This window comes from Empidonax traillii, unplaced genomic scaffold (genome assembly GCF_003031625.1).
Source record: "Empidonax traillii isolate 1590-97213 ecotype Southwest subspecies unplaced genomic scaffold, ASM303162v1 scaffold1673:size75607, whole genome shotgun sequence".
NCBI classification, from domain to species: domain Eukaryota; kingdom Metazoa; phylum Chordata; class Aves; order Passeriformes; family Tyrannidae; genus Empidonax; species Empidonax traillii.
In genome coordinates, this window is record NW_020956866.1 from 32133 (window position 1) to 49499 (window position 17367).

The 17367-nt window shown below is 46.7% G+C and overlaps 1 protein-coding gene across 6 annotated transcripts in view; it reads left to right on the forward strand.

Annotated features, from left to right (window-relative positions):
- Nucleotides 1-17367, forward strand: part of GPATCH8 (G-patch domain containing 8) — a 52826-nt gene that overhangs the window by 16379 nt on the left and 19080 nt on the right. For 2 of the 6 annotated variants that reach the window (XM_027908297.1, XM_027908298.1), the window contains 2 exons: nt 4382-4399; nt 6516-6588. Coding sequence is in view for 1 of the 6 variants with exons in the window: in XM_027908296.1 (XP_027764097.1) it covers nt 6516-6588 (73 nt within the window). In the remaining 5 variants the exon portion in view is untranslated. Of the gene's footprint in view, nt 1-4381; nt 4400-6515; nt 6589-7086; nt 7330-16231; nt 16277-17367 lie in introns of those variants that run through there. The other 4 variants (XM_027908299.1, XM_027908300.1, XM_027908296.1 and 1 more) reach the window with 4 other exon arrangements.

Consider the following 17367-nt stretch of genomic DNA (forward strand, 5'->3'; position numbering starts at 1 on the left):
TAGCCTGCTGTTGGAAATTAGAATTTCAAAATATTCAGATGGCTGCTTTGCAGACTAGACTGGTTACCTGAGTTGCAGAAGTGTTTTCCCGAAGAGAGGAATAGAAGAGGTCGCAGATCACGTCTCCGGTGTTCCAAAGGGAATGATGCCTAAACCCTGGGCCCAGCAGGGCACTTCACATCATCTGTAGGAGTAATGCTCTGTGCAGTTTGATTAATGTTGAACTGCAGCAGCAAAATTAAATTAAATTATGGCTGTAATATTTTATTCGTATATATCTGTCTCACCATCCACATGCCAGGACATTATTAATCTTTACAACTTTTTGGTAGGTACAGTTCAGCCTAAAGGGTTTTATTTGAAAACAGTTGGATAAAGAGGACAAGAGAATGTCTTGTTTTGGGAGAAGGAGGAGGGGGAGTTAAAATCTCAAATTTTTCTTCAAAATCCAGTTTGTTTCAGTCTTCTTTTGTCTGTAATAAGAGAATCACAGAGTCAGTAAGATTGGAAAAGCCCTCTAAGATCATTCCCCAAGCACTGCCAAGGCCACCGGTGACTCAGGTCTCCCAATGCCACATCCAGGTGTTTTTAGAGCACTTCCAGGGATGGTGACACCACCCTGCCCTGGGCAGCTGTGCCATTGTCCATTGTCCAGGATTTCAAACCTGTGACTGCTGCATGGGGTGTTTTTTTGGCCTCATGGGCAAGCCCAGTGTCAGGAACAAACTGGTCCCTTTTGAAGGTCATCCTCACGTGCTCTCTGTAGAATACACTGTTGGTTCTTAAAAGAAACTCTCCATCTGGGGAGCGTGAATTACTGGTCAGGTTTCCTGGCACCTGTGGAGGTGATTCTTCCTTCCACACCATTAATGACCAATGTGCTTTTTGAATTGGCAGATTACACACATGAACAGAAGGAAAGGTTTTCTTGACAGGCTTCAGTGGGGCGCTTCTCCTGCAAGGTTTTTCACCAGGAAAGGGATGTTCATTCTGCTTTTTTTTGTATTTTTTTTTCTTCTTGTGTTTGAAGCTGTTTGCTCACCCAGAGCTAAAATTGAGAGGGAAAAGGAGTAAGACCAAGTCTATATTTTGAAACTATCACACATCTAAATATTATTTCAATAATATTTCAGTATTAACAAATTGGTTTATAATCATCTACCAGTTCTCTGTTAGCAATCCAAGTGGCCTTTTCCAAGGAATCTGCTCAGGGAGTCATGAGTGAGCCTCTGCTTCACAGTGAGGAAACAGTTGGGATGATGAACATCCTGTGTTTATACCGTGGCAGATCAAAGCACTTCCCAGTTAGAAGGTTGAGGTTATTCTGCAGAGTGAGGAGTGGATTAAATATGTTCTCTTAAATGCAGCTTCCCACCTGTTAGCGACGTGGAAATGCTCCCGAGCCCACAGGTAGCTGTGCTTGGAGAGATCCTGGGGTGGAGGGTTCCCCGTGCCGTGCCCGAGTGGCATTCCCAGCTGACGTGAGATCCATCTCTGCAGCATTATCTGTTGAGAGGTGCTGACTGTACTGCTACAGCATGCAACTCAAAGGTGGCTGGAAAAATAGGTTTGGGGAGTCTACAGATCATTACAATGTTGAAACGTGTCCTCAATTAGCCTACTGGTGTTTTTGTTCCCGTGGAAATCCTGCCGCGTGCAGCGAGTCCAGGCCAAAGATGCCTGGACTGAAACATGCGACTCTGACCAGAGTACATTTATGGAAAACAGAGCTGCCAGGAGCTAGGGATGGACCTGAACGAGTGCCAGCTATTTTCCATTACTAAATTGAAGAAAATATTTCATATCAATGGACTCTTCAGAGCTGCAAATACTGATATTTTTTTTTTTTTCCCCCCACCACAAGTAACGTTTTTTCTTGTTGTGGTTTGAAAGATGCTGCACTTACACTGGCTGTTCACGTCAGTGCATCCACTGCTGTCTGATGTCCTTGAAAAAATCAGAGCACTTCACCCTCTTTTTAAATCCCAGAAGCTGCATGTGTTTGTTCTGAAAGTATTTTGAGTGCACTGAGTTCAGGTACCCGAACGGGAAGTCACGAAGTATTGCAGCTTGAACAGAATCCAGATTTTTCTTCACATTAATTCCTTATTTCTACTCGTTTATTGAATCTCCTTCGCTGTGAATTCCCGGTTTGCCTCGTCCCAGCAGTGCAGATGGAGTAGGAGGCAGCGCCAGCCCCCCTAGAGCCCCCCGGGAGCAGCCCCGTCCAGTGCAGGCAGTGTCAGGGCTCCACCCACGCCGGCACCGCTGCAGGTTGGAGGCCAGACTGGGAACCCCCCCACTCACCCTGGAGCTTGTTAGTTTGTCCTTGTCCTGACTAACAAATGTCCTTTCCCCTCTCTCTAACGCTGCTGGGGCACAGAGGAGGTCCCTGAGCCCCCCAGGCTGCAGTCGGTGGTGTTTGGCACCGCGGGCTGTTGGAGCCTGGCCGAGCTGGGGCCGGGCTGTGTCGCACTGGAAATCTGTACGGATCTGTGGACTCCACTAGTTCCAAAGTGTCATTTGATGAGGCTGCTGATTTGACATTTAGCAGCAGCCATATGTGGACAGCGCTATAAATAATGTGCTTCTGGAAGCTGAATGGTGTAGCATTACTATTTGGCTTTTCTCTCTGGTCTTCATTGTGTCATCTGTAGTGAGCTCTAGGTTTTTGTTTTGGGAATCTTTTCAACCTCTTGTTTGCATGGGTTCACCCAGTAGCATCCGATCCTTGCTTATAGATTCCTCCATACACAGTGAGCACAGCTTACAATCCACTCAAGAGACGAATGGTTCCTGCCCGTGCCGGGCTGGCCAGTGGGGATACAATCCCTGGGGATCTCCTGGAAAACCTGTCAGGCAAAACCAGTGCTGTGGTTCATCCATCGTGCAGCGTCGCCCCGCAGGCAGCAACCAAAACCTTTGTGTTCTTCTGCAGGTGTTTTAATTTGAAGCAGTTTCTTTTCCTGTTGGCCAGAACCTTTGTCAGAAATTTCTTGCTGGGGGTATCCCACTTAGGAATCGCTGATCCCTGTGGAAAGCAACCGAGGGCACGGGATGGGGAGTTGAGGAGCCCAGTCTGAGCTGGTGGAGCCGCTCCCTTCGGGTGAGCTTTTGCCCCCAGCTCCACGAGGCTTTTGTGCAGCCAAGACCTTGCATTTCCTCCACCCTTTGGAAAAGTTATGCTTTGGCATTAATGCCGAGTTCTCCATCTGTAAATAGAAATGATCGCTGGTGGTCAGCTCTGGAGGGGTGAGATAATGCTGGGGGGGGGTGTGGGTGTGAGTTGTTCCAGCCAGAGCTGCTCTCCCTGCGTGGAGCACCCACAGCCCCCACCCCACTGGGTGGTACAGGAGAGCCCCCCTGCTCGCTCAAACACCTCTTGGGACACCTGTTTTGGCTGCCTCAATAATTTTTCTCGTGGCTGTAACACAGGGAGCTGCAGGATGGCAGAGGAAGGAGGTGAGCCCCCCTCAGCTGTGCCATTGCACAGCTCTGCTGTGGAGCTGCTGCAGCTGAGGCCGGTCTGTTCAAAAGCAGTGACAGCCTTTGACACGGACAGGAAGTTTGCTGTAAAACACCCATCTTTTCTCTGTGAAAGAGGCTGTGCTTTTACAGAACTGTCGCTTAAAAATGCAGTTTAAATGAAGAAAGCTGCTGGCTGTTGTAGCATTCGCTGCTCCATGTCAAATTTCCCTCTGGCTACTCCCCAGGCTCTGCAGACTGGCCCCACATGGGAGCCCAGCAAGCCTGGCCTTCCAGCGTTTCATTTTTAGGGCAGCGTTTGCACTGAGGAGCAGTTCTGTCAGTCTGTCAGTCTGCTGTGAGAGCCATTGGAAAAGGAGGGAGGAGGTTGAAATGAGCAGGTCCCAGCTCAAATATTAATATTAAATTACTAGAGTTGTCCTCCCTATTCAGCGAAACAGAAGATGCTCCATTTTGATTCAGCAGGATTTAAAATTAACTCCAGTGTATAAACAAACAAATGGAAAAAAAAAAATTGGGCTGGGAAAACCACCCCCTTCCTGGGAACTGAGACAGGACAATGTTCAGGCATAATTCCAATTTATGTCAAACAACTCGCGACCATCCTCTTGAGTGGTTCTGTAAAAGTGGTGCTAATGTGTATAACCCTTCTAAATTTTTCTTTTTCCCTTTAACATTTGTTTCCCCCTTCACTGTGTCAGTCACAACACACCGCTCTTGAATCTCCCAGCTGGTCTTGACTTGTTGAATTTATTTTATGCTTTCACTCTTCTTTAATAAATACATTACTTGCAAGCAGTGAATTGAAAACAAAGCAAAAGAAAAAAAAAAAAAACTACCATTAGTGATTGGACAGTTTCTTACTTTGTGTTACATTTAACTGTTCTTTTGACAGCCCAGTTTTTAAAGCCAGGTTCGTATGGAAATGCTTTCACTCCACTTGCACTGCTTTTGGAATAGCGTTCTGCTTCATCTGTCTTTATTTTAGTGCATTCATAACACACACAGTCAGCACAATGTCTCATCTCCACTTGGCCAAGACGCAAAGTACTCCTTGTCCTTTGGATTTATTTATTTTTTTTATTTGGTTGTTGGGTTTTTTTTGGGGGTGTTTTGTTTTGGTTTTGGTTTTGTTTTTTTTTTTTTTTTTCTGGGGAAACGCAGCCATTTTTGTCAGCACAGAGGGATCCAAAGATCCTTTGTCAGGGTGGGACAATTAGTGCCTTATCCCAGCCCCTCCAGCTCCAGGATTGGGCACTCCGTGCTCAGGGCAGGTGTGCCTGCAGGTAAGTTTTCCTCCTCTTCCCAGCAGACAGTCCTAGTCCTCTCCATGGTGTTTGTGGTGGGAATCCATCCTGATTTATTGCTTTTATCCCCAGACATTCCTTTACTTCTCCTGGTTCCATTTATTTTTTTGCTTCCACGTAACCCTAATGATGTCCTGGGGGAGAGCCAGTGCTGTGGGAAAGACATACCCTCATTCCTTGAGAAATGCAGGTAGACAGTGCCTTACTGGTAGAGCAGGAAAAAAATCCCAAATTTATGCTTGATAACATCTTTTTGAGGAAAAATATACCCATGCAGCCAATATCTTTAGGAAGGGTGTGCCTTTCAAGCTGATTCACCAAAGTTCTGCAAAACCCTGTGGAGTGACAAAACCACTGCTACTCTGGTTTCTGTTGATGACTTGGTTATTTCATTAAAGAAACCTTCAGCATATATATATATATATATAATTCTTTTTTAAGGTTCCCTGCACCTTCAGTGTTATGGATCCTGTCCTAATTCAGGATATTTCTGTAATATCTCAAGTTGTTTGCCTTTTGAGAATGAGTAACCAACAAGTGCCTATTTTATTTTTATCTTTTCATGATTAGAAGGTGAATGTGGTCCCAGCCCAGAGTCCTCCTTTGCTGAGTGGGCAGTTGGTCACCGCTTGTAACTGGGTAAACTGGTCACCAAGGGCAGAGCTGTCAGCCCAGATGGTTGGAGGGTGCTATGAGCTCTCTGCTCTTTGTCTGGGGGCACAAACCTTGCAGAAAAACACCACAATTTCCACCCTGAACCTTGCTCAGCCCGATTTCCAAAAGCTGACACTTAATTGCTGCGTCAGGACTTTCCCACTTATTCCAAAATAGCTTTTTTTTCCTTTTTTTTTTTTTTCCCCCCTTTTTTTTTTTTTTTAGGAAGATGAGACATTATGCTTATTGTTTCCCCTACATGCACTAATGGTTCCTTGCTGTTGACTTATTGCTAGGCCTGTTTCATTCTAACATCTTAGTATTTTTGTTAGTTTACATGTGAAATGCATCACCCAGTCTGTGCTTGAGCTCATTTTATTTAATTGATTTTATTTTTTTTTTTGTTTTGTTTTACTAACCTCACTGTTTTTTCAGTTTAATATTGGCTGCATGCTAGTTTATATATATATATACATATATAAAAAAAAAACCAATCAAGTCTAGCCTGGATTTTGCTCTGATTGTGTTTTGGTTTCTAGTGGTGGGGCAGTCTTGCACTTACAACTTACTCAGTATTATAAAAGCCTGACACACAAACAAAATGACTAAACACATTGTAGATTTTCTTTACCAAAAAAAAAAAAAAAAAATCTTAAGTGGTGCTGTCTAGGTGATGGATATGATTGTATAAATAGCTTGATTTAATGCTTTTTACTGTCAATTTTTATTGGTACACTTTATTTTCTCCCACATTGCTTTTTTTTTTATTATTATTATTACTATTATTTTTTATTTCTTTTAAACGCGATGCACAAAAGTTGCCCAGCACACCATCAGAAAGTGACCGTCCCTGATACCCATCCCCCCTGGAAAAATTCTAGCCAGCAATTTTTGACATTTGTCTTTCCCTTTTATTGGGCATATATATTGCCTTTTCAGTAGCATTTTTTTGCATGCATCTCTATATGTAGAAAGATCTCTTGCTCATCACATGTTTAAATGTCAGCGGGAAGGGAAGAATATATTATTGGAATATTTTTGGTTTGTTTTCTCTGTTCTGTCTGTCAGGATAATATTGGACACCGCTTACTCCAGAAACATGGGTGGAAGCTGGGCCAGGGATTGGGAAAGTCGCTGCAGGGTAAGTCCAGTCTCCCCTTGTCTGAAACCTTCACCACCAGCCTTGGTCTTTAACAAAACGATCTCTGCCTTTCGTTCCTAGAGTAGATTTTCTTTCCGTTATTAATCCATCCAAAACCAATGCACTGTTGAGTTTCCTGTTTAGCAGTTTGGAAGTGGAAGCTGCTGCCTTGCCTGGCTTGTTGGTGCAGGTTAGACCTGGTGTTGGGGGCGTGTGCGGTGTGAGAGTCACGGCGGGGGGAGGAGAATTAACTTCCTACGCGCTGACAGGGAGCGCTGCAGCTTCCAACCTGGGCTGATGCTCTGCTGGCTGGGTGCTTTGGGATTGAAAGAACTGAAGGTTGGAGGGAGTTTGATGATCTGGGTGCGCTCTCAGGGGTCAGAAGCCGTTAGAAGGCGAGTTAAGGGCCCCCTGAAGATGGGAGGTGGTGGCAGAGGTGCTCATGGATGGGAGGGGCTCACTCCTGGTTTCTCCACTAATTTCTGTTCCCAGCCATTCTCCTTGGGACACTGTAGTGCTGGTTGAACCACAACACCTTGTCCTCTTGCTGTCTTGCCCCTAAATTCTTCCTGTGACACTAAATCCCATTCCTGTAGAAACCTCTGGAAGTGTTGGAAGCTCAGACTAACTGACCCATGTTCCCATACCCATAGTCTGAAGACCTGGAGGCTTGTAATTGGAATTCCCTGAGCGAGCCCCTTAGAGATGGGTGTGTCTGTGCAGTTGGAGGACTGTGGAGAGGTAACAAACTCTGGGAATGCACATTAATCCCCTGGACTGAGGCTCTGTAACCTCTCAGGCAGGACTGTGTTGGTGGTTAATGCTTGTGGCTTCCTCTAACAGGGTTTCCTTGGAATTCCTCTGGTTAATGCATGGCACTGCAGTCCTGTCGTGTCCCTGCTGGGGCCAAACCTCAGGATGGGGTTGTAGCTGTCACCTCTTGGCCTCTGGCTCCTGGGATGTAACTGGGTGTGTTTTCTCTTTTGGGTGCCCTGTTGCTCCGTGTGTCACCCGTGTGGAAACACTTGAACCAAGGTAAAGCCTCATCCCAGCCACGGGTGGATCCCAAAGCACAGCCCAGGCTGCCTGTTCCCGGGGTTCTGCTGGCACTGAGGTGATGGATTGCACACAGATGATGGGCCTGGAGGTCTGGACTTGGGGCAGGAGGGCTGTGGTGTCACCTTGTCCCAGGAACAAGCACACCAGGGCTGCCCGTGGTGGTGTCACCATGTCCCAAGGGCCCAGCAGGAATTTGCACTTTGATACTTGTCCCCATTTGGATGTTCCCACTGTGCCTTTCACGGCACTGAAGCTGTTCCACGTCTCTTACTCCTGTATTATTGAAGCTCTGGTGATTTGAACTGTGTGGGAGCTGCAGCCAAGTCATGGGGATGGGCTGGGAGGGCGGTCCTGCTCCTCCTGCACCTTAAGGGGAGCACAGGAGTAAAAATAACCCACCCAGTTAAACCCAGTTCAGTGCTGAAACCTTCCTAACGTGGGCTTTGGAACATGGGCAGGAGTTTCATAGTGCCTTTGACCTTCTGGAAGGGGAGCAGTGCCCTATCCAGCTTCTCCAGCCCATGTCCTGGGCAGGCAGAAAAGCTGCTCCAGCTTTTGTCCCTGAGTTCTGAGCAGCCAGAGCCTGTGGCACTGGTGAGGCTCGTGTTGGGAGGGTTTATTTCATTATCCAGTGACCTTTTTGCATGAATTGTCCCAAAAATCCAAATACAAAATGTCAGGAAGCAAACATTTGCATCCAGTTTTAATCTTGTTCTCGGAGTCTGAAGAGCGAAGTCACTCTGATGTGTGCTGAGAATGGAGGAGCAGAACAAAAGTTCTTCCCCTCTTCCACACTGCCTTGCTGAGGAAAGACTTCCACACTGCCTTTCTGAAGAGATGTAGGAGTGTTTATGCTGTTAATTCTTCGTGGTTCATGCTGTGCTTGAGCCTAGAATCTGAAACAGCCTGTAGTGAGGAGATGCAGCAGAATCAGAGCAGCCTTGAGCTGTGGATGTGGTTTTTGACCTCCTGCACAAAGCCCTTGCCTCAGACCCTCAAAACTTTTGGGATTACATAAATGCAACTCATATTGCGGTCATCTTTTGTCCATGCACTTTAATTAAAGAGGAAGTGCATGAGTCTGCTGATTTTTGTTATGTCACTTCTGGTTCTAGGTGTTCATCTGAACTGGGACTCCCTCTTTAGTTCTGTGAATCCCAGAGTTATCCTGCATTACACTTGCCAGTCAGAAATGTTTGTTTCTTGTAGTCAGGCTGTTGTGGGGGTGTCCAACAAAACCTTCCCCTAGGATGGCTTCCTTCATCCTTAACTTCCCACTGTGGATGGAATGCTGTGGTGAGGGTGCTGAGCTGCCTCTGGGTGGGATCTGGAACAGCCTACAATTCACATTTGCCAGTTGCTGGTGGTAAAAACGTGCTGTTGTGTGGTACAAAGTGGCTCATTCTCAGCGAAATTCCAGAAGCAGAGTCGTTCTGTACCTGCTGGAGCAGCTGCCTGGTGGTGTAACTCTTGTTAAGGAGAAGAGCTGAGCCACTTGGGGAAGAAAGAAACATCTGCATCTTTTATTTAATTGGAGATGTGCTGAGTGGAGCATCAGGCAGGGTAGTGCTGTCAACTGTGGCCACGCCAGTGCTGCATCCCCGTTCAGAGATGCTCATAACAAATTCAGCAGAGTCATTCCCCTGCTCATCTCTTCTCCTGGATGTTTTTCATGTTGGTTTTTTTTTCCCCCACAAACAACTCTTGTGTTATATTTGGAAATGGTGCTTCAACTTGCTAACAGGCACTGAATGTGGAAAAGCAGAGGAGGGGGTTGCCAGCTGACAGGGATCTTTTTGATTTGGGAAAGGATGGCTTGGGGAGCCACTTTTCCACAGGGACATGTGATGGCTGTGCTCTGACAAGTGAGAAAATGGTGCCTTGCAGGCTGTTTTATCTTTGGGGGAACAGGGGCAGTTGATAATCTAGAATTTTGTGGTCTGCTGGTAAAAGGAAACTAGAAGAGATGTGGTTAAAAACACTGGCTGACCTTCGTGTGAAGCCCTGTGCTAAATGAGCCCGAGGATTGTGAATAAATCAGGAGTTATATAAGTCAGGAGGGGAATGAGAGGGCTGAGTGAAATCTGAATTCAAATACTCTAATGATTTCTCTTGGAGTGAGTATTTCCCATCACGTTAAAGGAGTATTATGAAAAGCCAGGAGACTGACATGCAGAAGTGGTATAATTTTAATCACACAGTTGAAAATATTTTTATAAGCTCTTCAACTTTTCCCTGTCAATTTTTTTTTGACAAGTCTTGTTTAAAAAAAAAATATATATAATTGTGCTGAAAACTTCTCGGTTTGGTGTTGTTTTTTTTTTTTCTTTTTGGACTTGTGTGTTTAATATGAGGTAATGGTATTTTAGAGTTATGTCTGGAAGACTAAACCCAGTAGTTTGATCTCATTTAATTAGATGTGGGGAAGCTGAATAGGTTACCCTGCTGTTTCCTTGGTCATAGCAGGGGTTGGGGAAGGTTTGGGGAGTTCAGAGAGGGCGGTGGGAGGGTTTGATGTTTACTGGCCATGTGGAAGGGACTCAGAGGGAGGATTGCTCAGCTTTGGAGTTCAGGTCCAGCTCGTCCTTTTGTAGATTTGCCTCTTTAAAGTTCTCTCTTAAGGAAATATTCTTGCCTCATTGCAGCCCTGACCTTTTAAAAACAGCTCCAGCACCTGGACAGGAAGCAGTTAACTTTCCCTATAGCAAAAACCATGTCCTGTATTAATTGGAGACATTTAAAAGCATTGATTTCGTTCACATTCCCACAGTATTCCCAAGACTGGGATTATCCTGATCTTTTGTGGTGTTTCTGAGGGGTGAATCACAATCAGTGGCAACAGATAAAAAGGTTTTGTGGTGGCTGAGCTGCTCTTCAGTATTTCTGTTGTCAATCAGGTCATTCAGGTGACGTGGGGGTTTAGTGCAGAACTGGAACTGGACCTTAAAGCCTCCTGGATAGTTTGTCCCTCAGGCACTGAGGCAGCTCATTGATGGAAATGTTCATGCAAGTTGAGTTTGAAGGTGAGTGGCTGCTGGGCCTGGGCTTGTCTGCAGTGCTCAGGAAGTAGAAAGCAGCAGGTGGTTGTGTTTGGAGAAGGGACATCCTTTTAGGGGCAGGTCCTTGTGGTGGCAGCAGCTTCCCCTGCAGCCTTTGGTCCTAAAGAAATGCCTTCTGTGATTCCTTTTCCTATTCAGTAATACCTTCCCTCATGTTTGCTTGTGTTTTTAGTAACGTAACTGTTCCGGAAGGGGTTGGATCTTCCTGGGGAGCAGCTCTGCTGATGTCATGCTGGGTGGGGAGGGCAGGGCTTGTGCCTTGGGAGCTCCCAGCAGTGCCATGTGGAGCTGGGAACCCTTCCTGGATCCTTGTCCCCTTCCAGTCAGGCTGACAGCAATAACCCTGCACAGGATTATTGAAAGCAAGAACCCTGCCCAGATTGTCAGGGCAGAGCTGTTCCTGTTGATCCAGGTGTGCTCCAAACTGACTCTATGAATTGTACAAGTGACACAGGGAGCAGCAGTTACAAGCATTTCGGGCTTAGTTTATCCTTTCGTGGTAGGTGGCAAAGACAGGTTATCAAATCTGTTAGACAATGCCAAAATTCAGTGCCTCCATCAGACTGTATTTTTCTTGCATGATTTTCAATTAAAAAAAACCAACAAACCACAAGTGGATTTCTGCTCTGACTTGCAAATTCTCTGCTGATAAATATAGTCAGCACTCCCCTCCCTCCAGTATCACTAGGGTGCAGTTCTTCCTTGGCACATTCTCCACTAAATCTGTTCAGACAAGGCAAAACATCCCCTCCCGCTCCAAGGGATGATGAGCCCAGTGAAAGAGCAGAAGCGTCTGACAAGTGCTGGGAAGCTGCAGAGAGCAGAGAGCTGCAGGTGGAGCAGCGATCCCGTGGCTCAGGCAGGAAATATCCTCTCCCTGGCAGCCCTGGGGGATCCTCATCCGTGCCACGACGCTCCCATCCCTTTCCAAGCCTGTTGTGCCAGGTGGCCGCGGGCACCGCACGCTGCGTTTGCCCCTTCCAGGTTCCTCAGCCCGTGGGGAGCAATAAACAGAGCTCTGACCGCTCAGGCAACTGAGCTCAGGCACAAATGTGATCGCTTGGCAGCTGCAGCTTGGAGAAATGAGCTCAGGGTTTGAATTCCAAGGCCTGGAATCCTGGCGCTGGCACCCGCTCGCCAAATGGCCCCGGCTCGGCTGCGAAGGCGCTTCCTATTTGTTGGGCCCTCTGATCCTGGGAAGCAGACGGTGGGGGTGTGTCAGGCCTGTGAACAAGGAACAATGAGCATCTGAGGGGTGTTAGGTTTCTCTCTCTGGGTTCTGGAGCTTTGTAATAAATACAGGGAAATACAGAAGAGGCGGATAAAAATACTGAACAGTGCCTTTATTCACAGGGTTTGGAATGGCTTGGCAGCCCTACCCAAGAAGTAGCTCTGAACACAGTCTTATCTTCTTGTATCTTAACATGTCCTCCCAGGAACCTCAAATCTGGCTCGGGTGAACATTTCCATGCTTGTTTTTGCAACGTAAATCACTGCAGTGGTTGTAAGAGTGGTATTTTCCTGTGAGTTAGCTCGTGAAAAAACCTGGGTGCTGTGGCTTTGGAAGCTGCTATCATCACACCCATCTTCATTGCTGTGTCAAAATCCACCGCCCCACAGACCTAAAGGGAGGTTTGCTTGATGCCTCAGTGTCCTTTGGGGGAAGCAGTTGCCCTTTGTTTGCTCTTGAATGTGCAAGATCCTTCCCTTGATTACAGGTGGTGAGTTTATGGGTTGTTTGAGTGGGTGTAGCCAGTGAAATCTGGGTGCTTCCAGTGACAGGTGTTTATTGTGACACAGGGCCTTCTCTTGGCTCAGAGTGAGCCTTTATGGCCCTTTGTGCTGGGTGATGGTAAAACAGCTTTATTAAACTGTGAGAGGGGAGTGGGGGAAGTGAGTGGTTGTGGCCATGTACAACCTGCCTCACCCCTGCAGCACAGCCTCAAATCAGCCCTCTCCACTTACTGACATAGCACAGACAGCAACTCTTACCTCTGATTTCTGTTCTAAATCGTCCCAGAATTGTGTTCTTGCTCCACCATCCTCTGTGTTGTTCTTCAGTCCATTGCTCAGTGTTTGAATTAGGGATGTTTTTTGTCCCAGAGTCCACTCTGTGCCTTCTCTTGTGTGTCTGAGAAGTTTGGAGCTCCCATTGGAAGTTTTCCATGTGATTGGGGTGTTTACAGCTTGTCCTTTTCTCCTCTTTTCTCCCCTGCTTAGTAAGGATTAAATTCACAGGGCAGTTTTTGTGTTGTTGGAAAACACTTTCTCCTCTCTGGGACTCGATGTTTGCCACTGAGGATGATGGACACTTCAGACTTTGTTTGAATCTCTTGATTGTTTTGACCCCTTCCAGAAATCTGACACAAACAGGATGAGCTCACAAGTCTTAATTCCCAAAGGACACCAGGATTAAAGGTTGCCCTTGTTTGTTCTTTGCTTCTCTCAGCAGTTGGAATGAGTTTGATAACGTGCTGTCATTTTTAGCCAGTGCTGAGCACCCCAGGCTTTTGCTCCAGTGAAAATTGAGGGGATTTTCTCCCCTCTCTCTTATTGATGCACTGAGTGAGGAGTTTGAATTTCCAGTGTGACAGTCCTTGGGCTGTCACAGACTCTCAGGGAACCCAGCACTGCCGAGGCTGCCACTAAGCCATGTCCCCAAATGCCACACAGCTTTTAAATCCCTCCAGGGATGATGATTCCACCACTGCCCTGGGCAGTCTGTCCCAATGCTTTACAACCCTTTCAGTGAAGAAATTTTCCATCATATCCAGCCTAAACCTCCCCTGGCACAGCTTGAGGCTGTTTCCTCATGTCCTGTCTCTTGTTCCCTGGGAGAAGAGCCTGACCCTCCCCCTCAGCTGCATCAAAACAGACCCAGGAGTGCTGAGAGCTTGGAAAATCCTGGTCTTTGAAAATGAAACTCATCCCTGTCTCACACTTCTCAGGCAGTGCAGCTGCAGGTGAGTGCCCTGAGCCTAAGAGGGGGTTGATCTCTGACTCCAGGTTCCTGTTGCCCTTCCAGAGCCTGCAGTGGGGTTTGTGCTGACTGAACAAACCGACCCTTACCCACCAGAGCAAACACAGTGATTGATCCCAAAACTACCCCGTGCTGCCTGCACAAAGGTGTCTTTCCACTATATCAGGAGCAATTATAACCCCCTGGAAGGTTGTGTCTTGCTGTGGTTGTGGTTTTGATTGTAGCATAAAGATAAGGAACAAGGAGAAATCCTCTGTGTGCCCAACAACACCACGTCCCTCTGTCTGTTGTCCTTGTCCTCTAGAGATGCTTAGATTGTGAAATTCTCCTCCAGTGAAGAGTGTGATATCAATCAGTCCTCTGGGATTAAGTCCCACAAAGCTTGTACCTGGGGGGAATTTCTATGAAGATGTCAACACAGCAAGCAGGATTAAGGCTGGGCTGTTATCTCAGTAGTGCTCACACACTCTGCATGAGGGATGCACTGAAAGAGCTTTGACTGAATTATGTTAACAGTTTTTGGGGGATTCATCTTCTTTTTAGTGGGAGCATCCTGTTATTTCTGAGCTTCTGTTTAACAGAGAAACTTACCTGGTGTGATAGGACGAGGGTAGATGTTTTAAACTTAAAAAAAGGATGAAGTTACATTAAATATTGGGAGGGAATCCTTCCCTGTGAGGGTGGGGCCTGGCACAGGTTGCCCAGAGAAGCTGTGGCTGCCCTTGGATCCCTGGAAGTGTCCAAGGCCAGGTTGGACGGGGCTTGGAGCAGCCTGGGCTGGTGGAAGGTGTCCCTGCCCATGACAGGGGGTGGCACTGAGTGTTTTTTAAGGTCCCTTCCAGCCCAAACATTTCTAGAATTCTGTTCCCCGTGATGCTGAACTGGAGGGAGGAGTCCTCCTGAACCTGCAGATTGTCAAGGAAAGCTCTTTTCTATTTTGAGTGTTTAAAACCAAGATGAAATGTGTGCTGGTGTTGACAATGCTGGTGTTTCTGGGTGGTCTCAGATGGCAGGTCCAGCATTCCCATTCCAAAGAGCAGCATCCAGCCCATGTCCAGAACCCACAGTGTGCAGTGGGACTCATTCTGACACCCACCACAGCCCTGCAGCGTTAGGATTAACTCTTTTCCCAAGATTTATTAATTTCTAGCACTGAAGGGGAAGTGTTTGCTCATATCCAATCACTTTGTTGAATTCAGAAGGTGGGGATTTTGAGAAGCCTGCCTGGCCAGCTGCTCCCTGCCCCTACAGGGCTCTGGGAAGGGGGCGGCTCTTGGGGTCTCTTTGAGCAATTTTTCACAAGCTGGGAAGAAGGTTTCCCCTTTTCCTGGGGGAAGAGGAAAGCAAAAGGAGACAGAGCTGGTCAGTTTGGGGGCCTCGTTTCATATCTGAATCCAGGGAATTGTTACAAACCTGATTTACTTTGAGATTGGATTTTCTAAGGTGCGGCTCCTGTGTGAGCTGTTTGTTTTTCTCATCCCTCTGGAGGTTCCTGCTCTGTCCTTTCCACAGAGGTTTTGCCTGTGTGTGGAAGTGTTTTATGCAATAACCCTCTCTGCTCTGGGCTCTGTGCAGGGTGAGTCTGTGAAGGAGTTTGTGACCTCAGTGTTTTGGGGTGCAGGGGGCTGGGACACAACTGTGTGTTCTGCAGGATTTATCCCGTGGGGGATTTAGGTGTCCATGTGGCATTGCTTGTGCAGCCCTGTGGTGTGGCAGGAAATGTGAGTGGGAATTCTGGGCCTTTCTGGAAAGCTTATTTTCCCCTCAGAGCGTGTTGATGTACCAAAGTCAGCAGGAACCCCAAACCTGGGGGGCCCCTGATGTCCAAGAGCCACATTTACGTGCTGGGAAAGACCCTGTTGCTGTGCCCAGCAGCAGAATAAATTTTCTTGAGGAAGTTCTTTCAAAGGAAAACTTAAAGAGCTAAACTAAAAAGTCCCATTTCCCACTTTGGCTGCTGTCCATGTTCCCAGCAGGGTGAGAGGTGGCCCTGAGCGTGTCCCTGTCCCTCTTCCACTGTGACTTTCCTTGGACACAGCGCTGTGCCGGGTCCAGGGGGTCAGTGTGGGGTTGGCACTGCTGCTCTGCCATGTTTGGACGTGGCACTTGTCACCTGGATGTCACACCCCGGTGTTCCATTCGTAACAAAGGGATGGTTCGGTTAAAAACAAAGGCGTCGCTTTTCGCGTGGAACATCCTCCTGTTACCTTCAGACAGAGCTCCTTTTGGCCCAGAATGTTTGTAATTCCTTAAGATCCTGATTTATTTCCTCTTTAAACTGCCTGATTCCATGTGCCTCGGTGCCCCTCTGGCAGGGGGCTGTCCCCAGGAGCTCGGCCTGTCCCCAAACACCCGAAAGGAGCCGCTCCGAGTGTTCCCGCTCCTGGTCCCACAGGGCAGAGCACGGTCGTGGGGTGGAGGGGTGAGCGAGAAACCTCCTGTTGTTTTGAATTTTTTATTTTTTTTTAACCCATCCTCCCTGCCAAACGGCCTATTTTCTGCCCCTAATGGTTTCTGCCTAACAAATGGTGTTTCTTTTTTACAGCGTTATGATCCTGGACTTGTTGTGGTGATGGTAAACTTAGCAGTGGTAATTTTTTATTTTCAGACTGAATTACTCCTTTTGTCATCAGTGCACCAATGTTAGGCTTACTTTCTCTGTTGTAGCCATCATCCTTCTGCTTGGTCTTTCATTTTCCTTTCCTTTCCTTTCTTTATGCACACTTGTCTGATCCTTGTTCATTAAAGGGTATTGCTAAGAAGGGATGTTTCTGTTTGTGTTAGAATTGCCAAAATCAGTTTAAACATAAATTTCTAATACTGTCCAAACTTGATTTTTTTTTCCCTCCCCCCCCAACACGATGGGCACTAGCACTTGCTACTGCAATTTCCAAATAGATTTTTGAATTAAAAACAAAACAAAACAAAACAACCAAAAAACTTTGACTGCCTTAGAAGGCAAAAGTACTGATGCATTGTTTGTACACAGGGGTTTACCAGGGCAATGAGGCTGCATCCAAAGATGTCCATTGCTGGAGAAACAAAAACAAACAAACAAAAAAAATCAAACCAAAAAAAGCTTGAAAAACAATTGAAATAATAAATTGTTGGCACCTGGTGCCAAACCATTCCATTTGGGTTCACCACTAACCAGTAAATCCCTGGCTGAGACGTTATGAAAGTGATATTGCACTTAGGAAGTCATTTTTATAACCTGTCTTTGATTTGGTCCTTTTGCTAAAAATTGCAGTCACTGCTTACTGTATTATACCATTGGGCACGAGAGAAACCCTGTCAGACCTCGGCACCCAAAACAAAAGCTCAACCCAAAGTGTTTTGGATCAACACGATCCCTGATTTCGGACCTGATGGAGACCTGCCTGTCAAATTCCACAGGGCAGCTAATTCAGTGGATTTATTTGCTTTATTTCTGAATAAAAACCATGCCTCTGTACTTGAAGGTTCACAAGCCCCTCTCTGGGGGCTGTGGCTTTGGCAGGAATTCGAGCTGATGCTGGCAAAGAGTTCCCACCTCTCCCGGGTTTTAAAGGCTTTGACCTTTTGCACGTGGAATCTTTTTGGCACGAGTGGAAGCCGTGGATCTTTTAGCCCAAAGGTATAATACCTGTGTATGTGTGTATAACAAACCAGTTGTTTACACCAACCAAGAGCAATAATAAG